The 18,735-nt window shown below is 37.2% G+C and overlaps 2 protein-coding genes across 3 annotated transcripts in view; one reads left to right on the top strand and one right to left on the bottom strand.

The window, feature by feature from the left end:
- The window catches only part of LOC123763215 (CLK4-associating serine/arginine rich protein), a 21,870-nt gene extending 19,294 nt beyond the window's left edge, over positions 1-2,576 (top strand). For both annotated transcript variants that reach the window (XM_045750265.2, XM_069303029.1), the window contains exons 17-18: positions 316-699; positions 1,422-2,576. In XM_045750265.2, coding sequence (XP_045606221.1) covers positions 316-699; positions 1,422-1,467 — 430 coding nt within the window. In that variant the 3' untranslated portion in view covers positions 1,468-2,576. The remainder of the gene's footprint in view (positions 1-315; positions 700-1,421) is intronic.
- Positions 2,577-7,683: 5,107 nt separating this feature from the next.
- On the bottom strand, positions 7,684-15,938 carry RpL3 (ribosomal protein L3). Its single transcript, XM_045750266.2, has 8 exons — positions 15,819-15,938; positions 13,328-13,520; positions 12,343-12,511; positions 11,859-11,994; positions 9,584-9,770; positions 9,188-9,390; positions 8,079-8,234; positions 7,684-7,857 (listed from the first exon to the last, which is right to left on the bottom strand). The coding sequence occupies exons 1-8, from the start codon at positions 15,819-15,821 to the stop codon at positions 7,708-7,710; spliced, it is 1,197 nt and encodes a 398-aa protein (XP_045606222.1). The 5' UTR covers positions 15,822-15,938; the 3' UTR covers positions 7,684-7,707.
- Between the last annotated feature and the right edge of the window lie 2,797 nt (positions 15,939-18,735).

Genomic DNA, 18,735 nt, shown 5'->3' with positions numbered 1-18,735 from the left:
AGACCTAAAGTATAGGAAATCTTCAGTTGTTGTTAAGATGCCCGAGGAGAGGATCAAATTAAATAATAGAAATTAATTAATTTTAATTAAAAGTATTAAAAGAAAGTGGGTGAGGTGAGGAGAATTACCAAAGAATTGAAAAATGGATATAATTGTACCTTAAAAATAAAAAATAAAAAAGTTTAAGAATTGTAGTGCCATTGGAAATTAATTTCTTATTACAGGTACTATTTAAAAATTTAAGAATTCTGCCAAATTACATAATTTTAGCAAACATTGTTAAATGTTTTTTTCTAATTTTTTTTTATTTGCAAGGGATGGAGAGAGAGAACGTCACCCTGGTAGCAGAAGAAGCCGCAGTAGAAGCAGAGCTAGGGAGTATAACTCTAGCAGCAATAGTGCTACAAATGCTGGTAGCAGCTTCAGGAGACCAAAATTTCGGGATCATGAAAGAGAGAGAGATTGGGATCGACCAGAACACGAAGCTCAAAGAGAAGTTTTCAGAGATTACCAGCATGGCTATCAGAGGGATTACCAGCATGGCTACAAACGGGATTATCAGCATCGTAGTTATCATAGCAGAGATAACCCACAGAGAGACACCCAACAGAGAGACTTCCGAGAACGCAATCAAAGAGATTTCAGTTCGCAGGCAAACAAAAGACAACAGCAAGGGCAGAACTTCGGGGAAGAAGATAGGTAAGACTATAAAATGTGCTTCTGTTAAATGAAAGTATGCAGTTTTAAATTGGGTTGGGTTGTATATCAAGAAATATCATTTATAAGCCTATGTATGTTGTGTAATTAGTATGTGAACCTAAACGAGAAACAAATTGGTGTAAAGTATTTTGTTATTTAGGTTGAGAATAAGCTATGAACATTAGTGAAAAGGTTATGTTGTTAAATTATTTTTATCCCAAATTATTTGTTTTTGGGATACCTAGAGAATTCCTTTGTATATGAAAACTTTCAAAGTTCTGCATGAACATGCCGTATATACATTTGGCTATGTAATCACCTGGCTGGCTTGCACAAACAACTCAGACATACGCCCCTGCTAAACTTATGGTACTATTAGCAACTAGTTGGTCAATCATACAAAGACTGTCTGTTACCGCCACAAGTATTCGCATTGTGGCAGAGCCGGCGGCTGAGCGGACAGAACACTGTGTGATCATGTGGTCCCGGGTTCGATCCCCGGATGATCCACTCGCAGGATGAGTATGGGGTGCACAATAAACTAACAATCTTTTACACCTACAACTGTGCTTCCATGAGAGATTAACAAAATCCAGAGAGAACTAAATGTTATGTCAATTAATGAACAGTACAGTATAGACTTCATTTTTCTGCATTTCAAGATTAGAGATGGTTCATAGAAAATTTGTATTAACCGTCCTTACTTTCATTTCTCTTTTCAGGGATGATGGGGGACGGATTGGTAGAATTCGGTTAGTGGATTATTGATCTGTAAATCAGTGTGAAGAATAACCTCAAGCAGGTGTAAGTTTGCAAAAATTTTATCTTCAACATTAAATTGTCACATCTTTCTTGTAGCTCCCTTTGACACACACACTGAAAACCAGTGACGAATTTGTATTTTTATATATTTTTACAAGGTAATCTGGAAAGGAACAATATTTGTACAACATTTGTTAAAATGTTTAAATGATGGCATTTCTCAACATGTTTTATAAATGTTCAGTTTACTCTATATCACTTGAGTATTTGGTCACAGTAAAGGCAGCTACTTAAAATAATACTTTGATATCAGTGTGAAGGATTGGTATTGTAAATAAAACCAGGTTCCCCATTTGCCTTTGTAACCTGTGTTGGTACTTGATGTACCAATTCCATTGTAAATGCCTTGTGCTTGAGTATACTACTGCAGCAACTCTGATATTTTGAAAATTATCTTTACCTGTAATTTTGTTATTCTCTTAAATATTTTCTCATCTTTCTCCTTCATTGGTTTTCTTTGTTTTTCTACTCTGCCTGAAATTGCAGAACCAGCATTGATTCCTCTCCAGCAGAACAGCCATTACTTTGTTATTCATGCAAAGTTGTGAAAATACATGCCTCAAAAATGTTGAAAGGTTCATAACTATGGAATATTTGAAATCCTGAGTGTCAATAAGGGATTGTTGAGATAAACATATTTCAGTGTACAGTACAGTACTGCACTATAAATTACACATCAGCATGTATTACATCTCGGGATTTGATAGAATATTTTTTGTAGGTGCCAACGCCTAGAGATGATAGTGATGTTATCATCATTCCAGTCTTGTGAAAGGTTATTGAGACAGGTATTCAAGCAGTCATGCGAGGCAAAGTTTGGCAAGGCTTGCATAACATTTGTTCTTTAAATGTAAATAAAGTTTGCAGTTAAAGCGTCATCCCCCCTTATGTGTCATGATTTTGAAAATAATGATAAATAGCTTTGCATAAAGTATACCCGGTATATTATTCTGAACTCATAGTTTCCTCTTGGTTGTATATATTACAAGTTATAGTATAAGTAAACCTGTTGTTTAATGTAAATTGCTTTTATAATAAAATATGCTTGAGGCTAATAATCAGTTTAAGTATCCTATACATGATTTTATAATGGAAAAAAATGTATACACATTTGAGTTTAGAAGTACTGTGTGTTCATTAAAGTTTAGGGTGTTTGACTAAATGTGGAAGGTAGGGGACAGGGAACAAGTTTCATACCTTTTTATTATCAATATTGTGCAAGCTAGGATCATTTTCTTACCTTAGCTCATCTTAAAACTGGACTTAGCATTTGATTTATTAGGTGAAATACAGTACTTTATTGATTTACTGTTAAATTTAGTTAGAATTGTTCTTATTTCATGAAAGACATGAAAGAAAACAATATTGTGAAACCTCAAACACAAGTGTTTTCAGAAAGTAAAATTTCAAATTAAAATTAGACTGCAATGCCCCCTGGTTGCTATCTTTGTATTATGATAAACATTTATTCCCTTACACTAGACTAGATGGAGTTCCCCGTGGTGCCCGAGTGACACACCATCCCAACACACACCCTCCATCACACTTTTTCAATACAGTGTTATCTTGAAATGATTTCGGGGCTTTTAGTGTCCCCACAGCTCGGTCCTCAACCAGGCCTCCACCCCCAGGAAGCAGCCCGTGACAGCTGACTAACACCCAGGTACCTATTTTACTGCTAGGTAACGGGGGCATAGGGTGAAAGAAGCTCTGCCCATTGTTTCTCGCCGGCGCCTGGGATCAAACCCAGGATCACAAGTCCAGCGTGCTGTCCGCTCAGCCGACCGGCTCCCTCATTGTAAAGTCATCATTGACTTTATTGTAAAGATTTTTATTTATTGCTTCATCATTGTAAAGATCTTCACATATATGCTCCCATCACACACTGCCAATTTCAGAGAACATCTGTGTACATAAGTGTCTAAAGACTAACTGGGGGAAAATTACTTAAGGAGCTAGGAAGAAACATTAGTTGGCCCAGATGGAGTTTCACCTTTGGTTCTCTGAGAATGCACACCTAAGTTGAGCACTACTGCAACTGATATTTCAAACATCTTTATGTACAGGAATTTTAGCAGATAAATGGAAAAAGGTGAACACGGTTCCAATCATCAAAGTTGGTAGCAGAAAAAGACTTGTAGGCCCCATATAGTTAACAAGCTTTGTAGTCAAAACATTAAACATTATTAAATTTGAATGAGGTAGAACATCTGGATATAAATGATAAATCTGTTTCTTTGATAGCCACAGAAAGGAGATAATTAAATTGACTGCATCGATATGGACCTAAAATACTTTTGACGGTCCCACATGAGAGGTTGTGCTGGAGGAGTGACAGACTTGTTACAAAAATTAGGGCAGTAATCTGAGGCAATGTATCAGACTGGAGAAATGTTACTAGTAGCATACCACAGTTCAGTTCAAGCCCAAAAAATTTTCATTTACTTTAAGAAAACAGCGGGAGTGTTCACGAAACTATTTCACAGTTCAGGTGACGGCCGAAGTACCCATACTCTTGCTCCAGGGCATCTCGACATTCAAGTCACTTCTCTTTAGTCGTCCTCATCCTTGTCTTTGATACTAACTAGCTGGAAGCCTCTGCCAAGACTAGTAATACATTTGCTTCATCCCAGCTGTTCCCAGCTGTAGGTATTTAGTCACGCACTATGAGAAATTATAGTTCTTACCAGCCCTAGTTTCATGTATCAAACAGTTTAAAATTTATCTTAAATTCACTAAATGTAAAAAATAAGAGCCATATTGAGGACTCAAACCAACATCTCGGGTACTTGAAACACATTACTCTTATCTATATGATTTAGAGAGAGAGTAACCAAACTAAACTAGAATGTCTTGCCATACTGCTGTACCAGGTATTCCACGAGTGTAGTTTGCCGTGGCCTTTAGGCTGAGAGAAGCCAGGGTCGTGGGACCAAATTAAACTAAATGCAGGAAGGGGATTAGAAGAACAAGGGTGCCGCTTGAAGACTGAACTGTTGAACGTAATATGTTACGGGAAAGAAACTAGTTTGAAACAGGCTAGTGTCTTTGGAGAACTGTAGACTTTCCCTGCGGGACTTTTGGGAAGGAGAGAGGAGACTAAAACTGGTGCAGACAACTGGTTTTGCTCAGAAGATGGGAGGAACACCAGGGAGCCGTCTGGGGTCATGTAGTGGTCCCTGAAGGGAGGGGGAATGCAATGCAACACTGGAAAATGAAGGGGTGGAAAGGGGGACGGGAACGGACCCTCCACTGAACTACAGCTGAACTTCAAGAGACGAACCTGGAACTGTATACTAAAAGTGAGGTAAAACACACTGAAGTGCTTTTGTGTCTCGTCCTCCCTTTTATAACCAGCAGGCAACCAGAACCCGGCCGCTGGTTGGTTAACATTCACCCTAACACTCTCCTCATTGGTTAACATTTTGCGAGTCTGAAGTGTCAATTATCAATGGCCAACAGCCACTCCTTCACTTCCACAAATACGAACGAGTCCTCGAGCGCCTGGAATATAAGTCTCAAGACGAGTCTTGTAGGATGTCAGACGGTTCTTAGCTCCTTCCTACACGTCCTCTACAACTCCAACGTCTTCAGTTCTGCCTGTTAAGAGCTGTATGTTTACCTTGAGATTTATAAGCTTATAATTGGTTTATCGTAACCTCCATCTCAGACGACCACAGCCAGACAGTAAGGAAGGCAACGAAGACAGTCTTGGGGTACTAAAAACATCTACAACGACCAAATAACCCCCGACACACAGCACCGCTCCTGTGCCAGGTAAGTCCTCAACGGGCTCACCATAGCCCGTGCTACTTGGCACTTATTCCGAGTAGCTGAATCCATAACAACGAAGAGATAACATAACACGACATTGTCTCTCACCACGTCAAGTCTGTCACGTGACACTAGAGCCTCTGATGTTGATGCCTCAAGTCTTCCTACTTGGAAACCTGTACACTGAACATTGCTACCTTCAACACTGCCAGTGTATCCTCAGGATGGATATAGTGTCAACAACTAGTCACTCGATGTGTATGGGGTCCACTACCGCCCATCTATGTGCGGAAGTAGACCCCATACCAATCCTTTGGATGCTAGTGGACCCCATACCCATCCTATGGGCGGTTGTAGGCCTCATTCCCCATCCTACTGGTGGTAGTGGACCCCATACCCATCCTGTGGACGGTAGAGAACCGTATGCACATCCTCTTGGCGGTAGAGGACCCCATTCTTTTGGGAATTGAGCTAGCATACGAGCCAAGTGACGTTATTTTAAAGAGGACGGGTTGGGTAGTAGACCCTTTATCTATCCTGTTTGCAGTAGCGTACCCCAATTTCGTTGTATATACATATAAGCATATATAATAATTTCGAGCTTAGTTACAGTGAGCTTTATTTTACTAAGAAGCCCTAAATTCTCAATTCTTCTCAATTTCTCATATGGCCTTTTAATGGGCTATACTGTAATACGATATATTCAGTTCTAATACCGATATATATTCAATGTCAACCAAATTTTTTTTACTAATTGAATATGAAAAGGGCTGCAACTGTTCCAAGTTTCAGTATCTCCCCGCCTAAATTTATTTTTCCCACCAATTTTCCATATTTTCAAATAAAACTCTACAACCCGGTTTCAAATGAAATCATTCATATGACTCCTGTATTACATTAGCATATAATAAAGGATTTTACTTAGCAGGATTATCGAAAATGTTTAGTTTTATCAATACAAATGGTCGAAGTTCCCCCAAAATTTATGCAAAGATGTTTATAACTATAAAATCAATAAAAAAACTTTGGAAAAAAAGTAAAATTTTTGTACACAAACTTTACATTCAAGGTGTAAATTTCATGTAAATCGAATAAAAAATTAAAGTAATGTTAATTTACAATAAATGAAAAATTCTGCCACGTGGGCTGAGGTTGAACCAATTTCCTCCAAAAAATTGGCACCCTTTAGATAAAATAAGTAAAGGTTTAGATAAAAAATTACATTTATTTACTAAATTTATTGGGGATAAAACCAATTAAAATATTTTATCTGCTATTGTGAAAGCTTAAAGCACCATTTCAGTTGACGCCAGTGTTTTGGTGTTAATTTTCCACCACCAAAGTACAAAGTATCTGCAGAGTACGAACATTTTGGAAATTGTACTTTTTTCGCTCTTCCTATTTATGCTAAGAGGCTCAGACTGACCCGTTGAAGCTCTTTATCGAACCAGTTTTCGTTTATTGCACATTTTGCATTACGCCCTTATATTAATAGGATTAATTGTAGAATACTAGTTTAAACCCTTGGGTTGAAAAATCAGCTAATACAAGACTAGAAATTCAATTTTAGTAGATTATTCATCGGTCAACAGCTATCATTTTAGCCGACTTTACTTCGTCTTAATTATCAAGCCTTAAAATCATTCAACACTAAAATAAGGAGCCATAGGTGGCAGCCATGTATATCACAGATTAACTACAAAGTTTAATTGTAATTATTATTCATTTAACTTTGCCTAGTTAACTAGACTAGTACTCTGAATATTGGTGCCCCGAGATGGTTGTTTGCTGCTCAAGAGCACTGCTCTGCTCCACACGGGCAAATTACAGACCTATCCCAGGATGCACGAACTGTATATATTGCCTTGTTATTTTCTCCACATATATTGCAAAATGTCCATCGGCTCAGGGCGAGATGCAGTACATGTGTGGGTAGAGCAAGTTATCAAAAGGCACAAAGCCCGACTAGCTATAGAGTATTTACTCACGGCTAGATGAACAGCACATTTGTCCTGCCAGAGATTCGAACCAAGAATTCTTTATTGCGTAGAGCATAACCTAAATTTCGACACCAATATAGCTAAGAATCCAGCAATCTACAAAATTGACAATTTAAAGGGCACTGTACAATAACTTATTTGTTTTTTACTTTTGTAGAGTTCAGATATTAGTGACGCCGCCCAACAAGCAAAGTTGTGAAGAATACAATCAAAAGAAACTGCTAGATCATAGGTAATCAATTTTACTAAATTTATCTAAATTTTACTAAAAAATCAAGTTATGAAGTGCATCAAACTTTGGTATTGGCGGCAGTTTTAAACTAAACTTTCGTTACAAAGTTTACACTTCCTATATTTTAAACATCTTTAAGGATTAGAAAATGTCAAATTATTCAAGTTGCCATTTATTGGATTACTTCTTTTTGTCCTTCTTAAGGGGACCCATGAAGGCGGCCTTTTCAGCACTTGTCTGGAAGCGACCATGACCCATCTTACTGCTGGTATCAATGAAGTGAAGGTTGATCTTCTCCAAGGCAACACGTTTCGTTTGTACCACAAGAGACTGCAGAGAGAAATACATTATACCAAACATTCCTAAACAGAAAATTAATTTTTATAACTTAAAAAGTCAGTCCTATCATTCAATATCACATTGAATTCATAAATAAGGCTCGATATTCTCATCACAAAGACACCCCTAAACATAAGTTACAGCATTTAAACTGTCTTTACATGTATATACATAGAAAGTATAAAGTATACTTATACGTATACTTTCCATACCTTTCTCAGGCAGACAACACGTTTCTTGGGACCAGCACAGCAACCCTTTATCATGACGTAGTCCTGATTAACTTCACCATAATGCGGGAAACCACCCATTGGTGTGATGGTCTTGTCCGTCATGTCATAGTCAGTGGCCGCATTGTTCTTCACAACCTAGAAATTTTTAAATTATTACCCCTTCCTGCATTTCAGCTTCAGTAAAATAATTCCTACAATAGGTAGGAATGTTATACATTCCTACCTATTACAACATATGTATATACAATGTATATACATATGTTATACAATAATGTTAACAACAGTTGTCTACATAAAGTTCCCTACACTTTAAAAACTACATATCTTCAATACATCTGTTAAATGATGTGTAATTTATAGTTTTTTTTAAGATCTTAAGAAATTAGTCAAGTTAATCACCAGTACTAGATTTAGTTTCAAAGCCCTAAATGTTTCAGGTCTCCTAAAACAAATGAATAAGTCAATTGGACGTCATGTCAGTAAAGCATCCTGAATTTGCTCATGTTGAGATGAATGTCATTACTTTGCCTAATTACTGATGCATGCCCTGATACAAGTGATACTGATAACTCTTGACAAGCAATTAATCTTTGCACAGCTCTAATTACCCCCAGCCCTTTCAGTTACGCAACTCAGTTATACAAATGTTGTACTCGAGCCCTTTAACTACAGCTTTAGCAAAGCACAATTCCTGGGACATTTTCTCCCAAAATTTTGTAATTTCAATGCATGCCAACTACTCTTACAATAATTATTTTTTGAACAATTATTTATATCTCACAGGACCTTTTAAGCTTCCACTAATGTATTCATAACTTACAATATGAATGGGAGGACCTTGTCCACATGGTCTTTACATTAAAGTATTAACCTAGTCTCATAGCCAAGGTAATTTCAGAGTGGATGGCTTCCCAGTTTAAGTTTACTTTCCCATCAAGTACCACTTTTACTAAATCTTTCCATGTACCTTGATGTATTTCCCAATATTAGTTGAAACTTAAAAGCACTTTCTCAAGTTTCAAAATGCCTGAATCTTTTAAATATGGAACAATGTGCAAATTTTTTCCCCAACCTATTTAAGTACTTGCCTTTCCATCTTTAGTGTGCACACCCTGTCCAAGGCGGTAAATCTTCTTGTTCATTTCTGTGCGGTGGTGGTAACCCTTCTGCCCAGCACGAGCAACCGTGAACTGAACACGACTTGGATGCCAAGCACCAATGCAGGCAACCTTGCGCAAACCTTTGTGGGTCTTGCGTGGCAGCTTCTTTGTATGCCATCGAGAAGTTACACCTGTTAAAAATCAGATATTAGCATTTCTTATATTTACTAATTTTCCTCACACCCTCTTATCATTGTCAGAAGGAAGGCAACATAGTATCAACAGTTGAAATCTGAGCCGTTAATCATCATGAATTTATAATTTTTACAAACTTACAAAAACCAGTTCATTAAAAGGTTCCAAGGGTAAATCCACTACACGTACCTTTTACACCTTTGCCCTTGGTCACACCAATAACATCAACCATCTCATCCTGAGCAAATACACTTGAAACGGGTATCTGCTTCTCAAAGTGGGATACAGCCCAATCAACTTTCTCTGCAATTGTTCCACCATTAACCTGGATCTCCATGATATGGGCCTTCTTTTGCCTCTTTTTCAAGATCTTGATCTGTAGAAAACAAGCAGTGTAAGTAATTTTTTTATGAAAGTACAGTACATAAACTTAAAATTTGTATACTTTTAGAAAGTTAAACGTAACAAAAATTTACATGGTGTTAAACTTTCCCAGTGGCAACTGATCTCTACTATATAATGGTAGGAATACATTTTCCTGACGAGACACTTTACTGATAATTTTTTTGGCCTTTGCCATCAAAACTACCTATGCTAATAGAAATCCTGCCTCACTTTTAATAACACTTAAGACTTGTGATATGAAAGTTTAGGAAATGAGCAAGTAATAATCAATCGAGGGTGCCAAGCCAGGATGACTAGCACAGTGAGCCATGATTATTAACTAAGCACATTGTTAAAAGCAACTAATACTTGCTTATTTTCCACTGCGGCTCATGTTAGTTTAATACAACCCAAGATAGCAAGAATTAACCCTTCACATGCTACATTGAACTCTTGTACAATATGGCTCAAACATTTAAGACAAATTAAATGGGGAAAAAAAAGCCACATCAAAGCACTAGCATTTCATGCAAAATATTGCAGTATTGGTTCTAGCATTTCATGCAAAATATTGCAGTATTGGTTATTTGATCAGTGGGTTATGCACATTCCAATTAGAGGCCACAACTGCAATTTAGATTTTTGGGGTTTTTGTAAAGCAAGTGAAATGGCAACATGTCAAATAATTACACATTTTACAAAGTGCTACCAAGTCTCGTCAAAGTACAAGTGTAACATTTACACCCATAATTCTTTTTAAATGTTATTGGCACAGATCAACAGCATCTTTCAACCTACTCTTATACTGCTATTTTGCCTATGCCTATGTTTGCCAGCCCCTTTCAAAGCTGGAGAAATTGCTGACCTGGAGAGCATTCAGAAATCCTTTACTGCTAGAATCCACTCAGTAAATCATCTAAACTACTGGGACCTACTAGAGCCTAAACCTGTATTCTCTAGTGCAGGCGGGATTACACATTGAAAATAGTAGGAGGGGCTGGTCCCAAACTGGCACACAGAAATAACAGCACACAAGACCAGAAGGCATGGCAGGATGTGCAGAATACTCCCGTTGAAGAACAGAGGTGCAACAGGTACGTGGCCTGGTCAATGACCGGGCCACGGGGTCGCCGAGCCCCGGAATCACCTCAAGGTAACCAAGGTATGTCATCCAGAGATATTCAAACAAAAAAATGCTGACCATTTATACCTTTCAGCACAAGATTTTTTTCCATGGGTCATCGTAAACTAAGTAACATTTACATGCAACCAGGATTTTGATAATATTTGTGGCTCTAGTTAATGTGCATAGTATATTGGGAGGATTTTGAAGGGCCAGGGACCACTGATATCTGACTAGCATGTGACTATCAAGCACTTAGAAATTACAACACCCACCAGAATTCTGGTGTTATGGTGCACACAGTATTAACAGAATACAGTAATGTGTATAACCATGTTCTACATTGATATAATGACAGCCCAATGAATCACTGCACATTAAAAATTAATTATTTTCAAATTCAGTTTCTTCATTAAATATTACATTATAGAACAATTTTTTTTCATTTGTACTGAAAACATTTTCATTACTTTTTAATGATAAATATGTAGTGCAAGGTTGAATTTGTTTTAGATTCATACATGCACTAGTACTTAGTGGTTTGTTAATAAAAATGTTAATAGTGTATAAAAATATTGTTCTAGAAATCTGCAGTAATATGGTTATCTTGGTGCACATTAGTGATAAAAATATTTGAACATTCTGATGTTCCATGCATTATTTATATACAATTCTCAAATAAAACTTACTGGAGAAATCCAGAGAAAAAGAGATCAAAATTAAAATATCACAGCAACTACCACCCCATGACTAGTCCAGGACAATCTTAGGGCACTGCACTATTATGCTCGTGAATTTAGAGCAAAATTCTCATCTTACAGTTCATTTTTTTTTGTCTAATCAGGGAATGCAAGATTATTAAAGAATAAATTTATATTTTTCCACGTGCATTTTCTCTGGGTTTCTTTCCGAAATCTTACTTTTTATTTCACGCTTAAACACTTTCAGAACACTAACCTGTGTGTGAGCAATGATGCGAATACAACTGCAGTACTTCTTCATCTTGGCAATGTCAGTCTCAATCACCTTCTTGCCAAGCTGGTCCTGCCACTTTTGAGATGCATTTGTAAATGCCTTCTTCTTTGACTTGTGCCTGTTGATAGAAAAGTGTGAGGACCTCTGTCACAAGCAGAAGGCTTGGAGGAAGAGATCCAACACACAGAGCACTGCCAAACAAGCAAGTGCTCCATACGGGTATTCCTTGGATTTATACAAACGACAAGACCACTCAAAGCAACACTGCTACATGGCTCGTCAGCTCAGAATAACTCCTTGGAATATCCCACAGCTGTCCAATATTCATGGCCAACTTTAGCTGCCAGAGGAGTAAAGGACTGCCAACAGAGTGAGGCAACATTAAGACCCTATTCACTTTAGTAAATTTAAAAGTAAAAAATATATATGTACATTAGTTGATTGAATAACTTGACCATAATCATACCAGTTCTTGTAGAAGCGCCTTTTGCACTCTTCTGAAAGATGTTCAGCCCAAACAGTTTGGAAGGTACGCATGCCTCGAGGGGTGTTGATGTAGCCAACTATGCCAACACAAATCATTGGAGGAGTTTCTAAAATTGTTACACCCTCAACAACCTCCTTCCTATTTATTTCTGAAAGTAAAAGCCATAATTAAAACCAAGATTTACAGAAATTAAAGTAATCACAGTTATGATTTAGTAACGTACAAATCCTATAGCTATCGTTTGTATAGTGTATGGTCGTACCCCTTGATCATAGCCCACTAGGGGCTTCAAGACGTCATGGAATATACACTCCCTAATCCGCACCCGGCTGTTACACCAGGGAACTAGGTTTATCTCTGATGCACGACACGGGATGACTGTATTAACAGTTCCCAAAGTCGTTTTGTGGGTCGTCGGCGTTAGCCAACTACCACAGGTCATCAAGTTTGCTAAAAATTAGGCAAAATATATAAAATTCAAGTTTTTTTTTTCTTCAATTCAAATAATTTTTACACAATTTACATACAGCTTTCACAATTTTTTAACAGTATTAATATTAGCATTCTATCATTGAAATTAATCTAATCTGGAATGTTCAAATGTTCCAAGAACAATACTTTTATGAAGATACCACAATATTAGTAAGTTAACTTTTTACTAAGCCTGTATAGACTTAAAATGGTAACTCTTGCAAGGGCAATTTTTTGGTGGATACATGTGCATTTCTGTAGACAATTTATCTTTTAATATCAAAAAATTATATCTGCAATTTTGATATTTAGGATAAATACAAATACTGTGAAAATACTTACCATTAAAATATGTATTTAAATTCTAAAGCAATATAAAAAATTAATAAACTCATGATTAACAAGTTTCCCTGAATAAGCAATTACCCTTTCAAACCAGGATTCAGTTGTGTATAGTATAAATTGATCCATAGAATAAAACATGAATACTCACTAGATCCCGGCTTGTCAGCAACACGAACGATATGAGTCATGCCAGCTTTGTAGCCAAGGAAGGCTGTGAGATGAACAGGCTTGGTCTTGTCATCCCTGGGGAAAGCCTTTACCTTGGGGCGATGACGCTTTGAACGTTTCTTCGGGTAGAACCCCATAGACCCATGACGGGGTGCACTAAACTTTCGGTGAGACTAAAAGTAAAATAAAAAATACGTTAGTAAATATAGAACAAAATATAAATGAAAAGTATGATAGTAAATATAGGACAGCATTCAACATATCTGGCAAGATATCAATATTTAAATGTAGCATGTATGGTTTTTCACCTTGATCATGGCCCACTAGGAGCTTCAAGATGTTATGGAATATACACTCTTCAATCCTCCCCAGCATTACACCAGGGGGACTGATTGCTCTATGATGCACAACACGGAAGGACTGTACTGACAGTTCCCAAAGTTGCTTTGTAGTTGCCAGCTTGCGCCAGCAACCACAGGTCATCAAGTTAAAATAATAGCAAAACACTACAGTATACAAACATACAAGTAATACTACCAGGACAAAAGTGAAATGGGGAATATGCAAGTGCCAGACCAACCAGGTTTTAAACCAGGTCTGTGGGCCTGCAAGCTACCCCCAAGCAACAGCTCAGAGCCAGGCTTTAGCTGTAGAACTACTAACCCCATCCAGGTAGAATACTATTCAAATATTTACCTACAATATACTTTAATATTTTCTGGGAACACAGCCAAGGTTGATTAGTTATCCAACCATGCCTAAACTGGAAGTGAGGCCATTCACTTTTTAGTTATACCAATCTTATCTCCACCAAAACCAAACTAAAACCAAAACCCAAATCTCTACCAAAACCAAAAATTATCTACCAAAATGATAAAATCCAGCTGCTATAGCATTAAAATAAATTTCAATACCAAATTGCTATACCTATGTCCATATCAAAAACTGATACATAACTATACATCTAACCTTTTTTCACAATGGTTCAGTTCAAACCCCCTCTTATCTTAATACTGTACTCAATATATAGGGGACAACACATTCTTTCCTGATATTTAATAAATGGTCTTGCATGTTGCAGTATATTACATTAAGAACTAGAAATTGAGCAAAACTTAAAATTGGACAATTTATCCCAAAATACATTATGAATACAATAAAAAATATAAAATACAATTAAATACAATAAGTATACAATACAATAAGATCTTACACCCTTTGCCAACTGAATTTAGAATCGAACCTAACCCAAGTATCCCTTTTATGTACATAAAACTACATATCCAAGCACTTTTAAATGTTAAGCACACCCCACTACCAGGAGTAGAAGTCGCCCAAGCCTTGCCTCTGGGTTACTTACATTACTAGAACCCTACTTAAATAAGTTTAAGCCCTACTTAAATTAACAAGCACCAGGTTTGAACTCTTTGCTCTAAAGGCTCCATAACCTTTTCCAATAGCCGTGTATTTGTCCCCACATACACTATACAACGGCATGTACAAGGATTTCCCAGAGGCCACATTTAAAAGCACAATCAAAGCATTTAAGCCTACCTACCTACCTACCCTTCCAGATGGTATATAGAAAGTACAAGGAAGCCTGGCCACGTGGCCAAGACATGCTTGAGAAGCAGGGTACAGCAAGTATACCGGTACTCGCGTACAACGCAAGTTTCCACAGACAGTAAAGGCTGGTGGGTTTCCTTAATCTACTAGTATGAAGGTATACAGGACTGCTGGACCACGTGCAGCGGCCATTTTACCACCATATGGCCACCCATGTACCAGGGCCACGTGGGAGGTACCCCCAGCTCCCACAGTAAGTCTCCCACATGCCATTATTATATCCTAACCCATATTTACCCACGACTGAAAACCATATTTGTACGGCCTGAAATCAGGGCTCCAGATTGTCTCATTTTCTTCAGAAATACTTTCACGTTCTAATTTTACACTCCAGTAATAACGTCCAAACAGTTAAGAGCGGCGGTTACTGCAGATACCATCATTAACTAGCACAACTGCCCTACCTAGCCTTATCTACTTAACACTTAAAACTAAAATAAGCTAAAAGCTCGAAAGAAAATGTGTTAAAAAGAAAATTTCACCGGGTCAAAGTACCGTAAACTTTTTCCCACCAAATCGTTTAGCATATTACCAAAAAACCTAGCGCCGGACTCTCCATAAAATGGTCTTGCTTGGAACGTTATAATTAGAGAAGCTGAATCTTAAAACTAAGACCTAGCAAGATATTATGAGGAACACCGGCAGGGGACGCCGCCGCCGCCATGCTGCCTCTCCCACACACACCATCCCTCCCACCACCACTTCTCCCGTGTTAAAACTACTTCAACTACACTTACCATATCACACAACACACTCCAGGATATTATTCACAAATCAAAATGAATAGAACCTACAATATAGTCTAAAAAACCACACTTTTAAGACACAAGAGGAGCAGGACTCACCATGATGCCTCACGCTGCGGGAAAGACTTCCATGATGGCTGCGCGGCTATTTATATGGCCCCACCCGCGCACACTGGTGCCACATCTCCTCCCACCCCGCCAAGATTCAAACGATATTTAGATATAGATTTAGATTTTTTAATCAGGTAAAGGTACATACACTGAGTTACATACATAATGTTGGATTTAAAGAGATAGTACATACAATACCTAAAGCCACTAGTATGCATAGCGTTTCGCGCTGTAACATTTTGTAACAGTGGTGCTGCTAGCAGTATTCACTGTTAATGTAGGCTTATTATTGCTCTAAAAGTTTATTAACACAACATAATTTCTTCCTGAGCAACAAGCAAGTATACTTTAGTCCTAGATATAGTTCAGAAATACAGTAAACTTTATATACACCAAGAATCAAGCAGGGTACGCCTTACTCTCGGTGAACATAACCTTGTGTTATTGTACATTAATCCACTTTAATTATATAGAGCCCAGTACATGTGATAGTATAATATAGTTCATATGCACGTCTAAAATTTAACATTATTATACCGTCCCTAATTTTTCTGAACGTGTATATTACTTAAATTATTTCATTTGTTATGCATCCGTTTATACCCATACATGCAGTGGGTATTAGTGACCACGTGGGACGCCTGTCTATGGCTACAGTGGGCATTAGTGACCACGTGGGACGCCTGTCTATGGCTGCAGTGGGCACCAAGCCACAATGCTTCTTTACCCAAGCAAGTCATTCGTCAATGCCCCATTGACGAATGACTTGCAGACCTTGTTAGCATATACATTAACAGCCTATTTACAGATTTTTAGTCCCTTTAGCATAGTTCAACTATTTCAGCACCCGCACCCATTGAGTGAGATACACTCATTTATATTATGAGCATATGCTTTGGCTAAGTCTTATTATGCACTCGGAGCTCAGTAATGTGAACAATTACTGTACATTAACACGTTTAAGAGAAAGGAGCACGACAAATAGTAAGAAGAGTGTAAACTTAATTCATTCACCTCCTGATACATTCTCTGAATTTAGTTGCCATTTTTATCAATCAATTTTGAGCGTTGTTGATACTATTTAAAGCACTTTGGTTTTAGTTATGTGTTCACAGCACGCATGGAATGAGCTCATGCGTGGCGTGAACGCCGCCAATAAACTATAGTCCTCCGAGGCAAAAACAAAACAAAAGTACTTAATTTTATACGGCAGCATCCGAGGATGGTCCTCATGGCATCATATATAAGATATATTATTTAATTTCTTCATGACTTTAAAGCATTCTGTCGTGTACCAGAGCAACCAAGGATACATCACTGACTATTTCTTACCTGTAACAGATTTAAGACAGTTGAATTTTGGGTTCTCAGCCATGCTGGTATATTACATTAGAACATAAGAATCAAGGAAACTGCAGAAGGCCTACTGGTCCATACGAGGCAGCTCATATTATATATATATATATATATATACACACTTATATATATATATACTTATATATATATACTTATATATATATATATATACTTATATATATATATATATATATATATATATATATATATATATGTCGTACCTAGTAGCCAGAACGCACTTCTCGGCCTACTATTCAAGGCCCGATTTGCCTAATAAGCCAAGTTTTCCTGAATTAATATATTTTCTCAAATTTTTTTCTTATGAAATGATAAATCTACCCATTTCATTATGTATGAGGTTAATTATTTTTTATTGCAGTTTAAATTAACGTAGATATAAGACCGAACCTAACCAACCCTACCTAACCTAACCTAACCTATCTTTATAGGTTAGGTTTGGTTAGGTAGCAGAAAAAGTTAGGTTAGGTTAGGTTAGGTAGGTTAGGTAGTCGAAAAACAATTAATTCATGAAAACTTGGCTTATTAGGCAAATCGGGCCTTGCATAGTAGGCTGAGAAATGCGTTCTGGCAACTAGGTACGACATATATATATATATATATATATATATATATATATATATATATATATATATATATATATATATATATATATATTATATACTTATTTATTTAAACAATAAGGGATCTCGGTAGTGCAGTCGGGTTTGTTCTCTATGTACAATCGATAATTCCAGGCTTCGAATCCCGGGCGGGACATAAATGGTTGGGCACATTTCGTTTCACGTAATGCATCAGTTCACCTACAGTAAGTAGGTACTCAAGAGCTAATCAGCTTGTTGTGGAGTTGCATCCTGGGTGGGGTCAGTAATTCGACCTTAACCTCGATATAAGCCTAATGTGTATGAATACACTCTGGCTTCCTGTCCCAACACATTGAATAATTATTATATCCTCCCAAACTTTTACCTTAAATGAACGTGCGGACACTGTCGCTAGGAGATTGTCCGCACTTGTCTTATTTCCCCCGAAAAAAGGGTATTCCTTTTTCAGGTTTCTACCCGTCATTCATTGCTCAATCCGAGACCGGTGGCAGGGTCACTGGTCTGAGGTTACACCCTCAAAGGTAATATGTCCCCTTGGCCTTCTTCCTATCACCTAGGAGCTAGGTTTATTTCTTAGCCATACACACCTAACTCATGGGCATTCAATAGAACGCTGCCCTGCTTCTTATTGTCCAAACTGCATTGTCCAATATTTATATTTTTAATAATGTATATTTGATCATTTATATTTTGCACAAAAGAGCGACCATGGCTGCTGAAAATATTATACTGATAACCTCTCTAATACAATAGTATCCTCAGTACAGAACAGTACACAGTACAGTAGATAATCATTGTTGACAAGAACATTTTGTTAAAGTGAATTGGTATCATACTGTCATTTCAACGCGTTTATGTACAGTTTTAAAAAATTATATAAATGGACTTTGCAAAATAAACAAATTGGTATAAAATAAGAAAATACA

Source organism: Procambarus clarkii, chromosome 49 (assembly GCF_040958095.1).
Source record: "Procambarus clarkii isolate CNS0578487 chromosome 49, FALCON_Pclarkii_2.0, whole genome shotgun sequence".
Taxonomy (NCBI): domain Eukaryota; kingdom Metazoa; phylum Arthropoda; class Malacostraca; order Decapoda; family Cambaridae; genus Procambarus; species Procambarus clarkii.
This window is presented reverse-complemented; position numbering and strand designations above follow the sequence as displayed.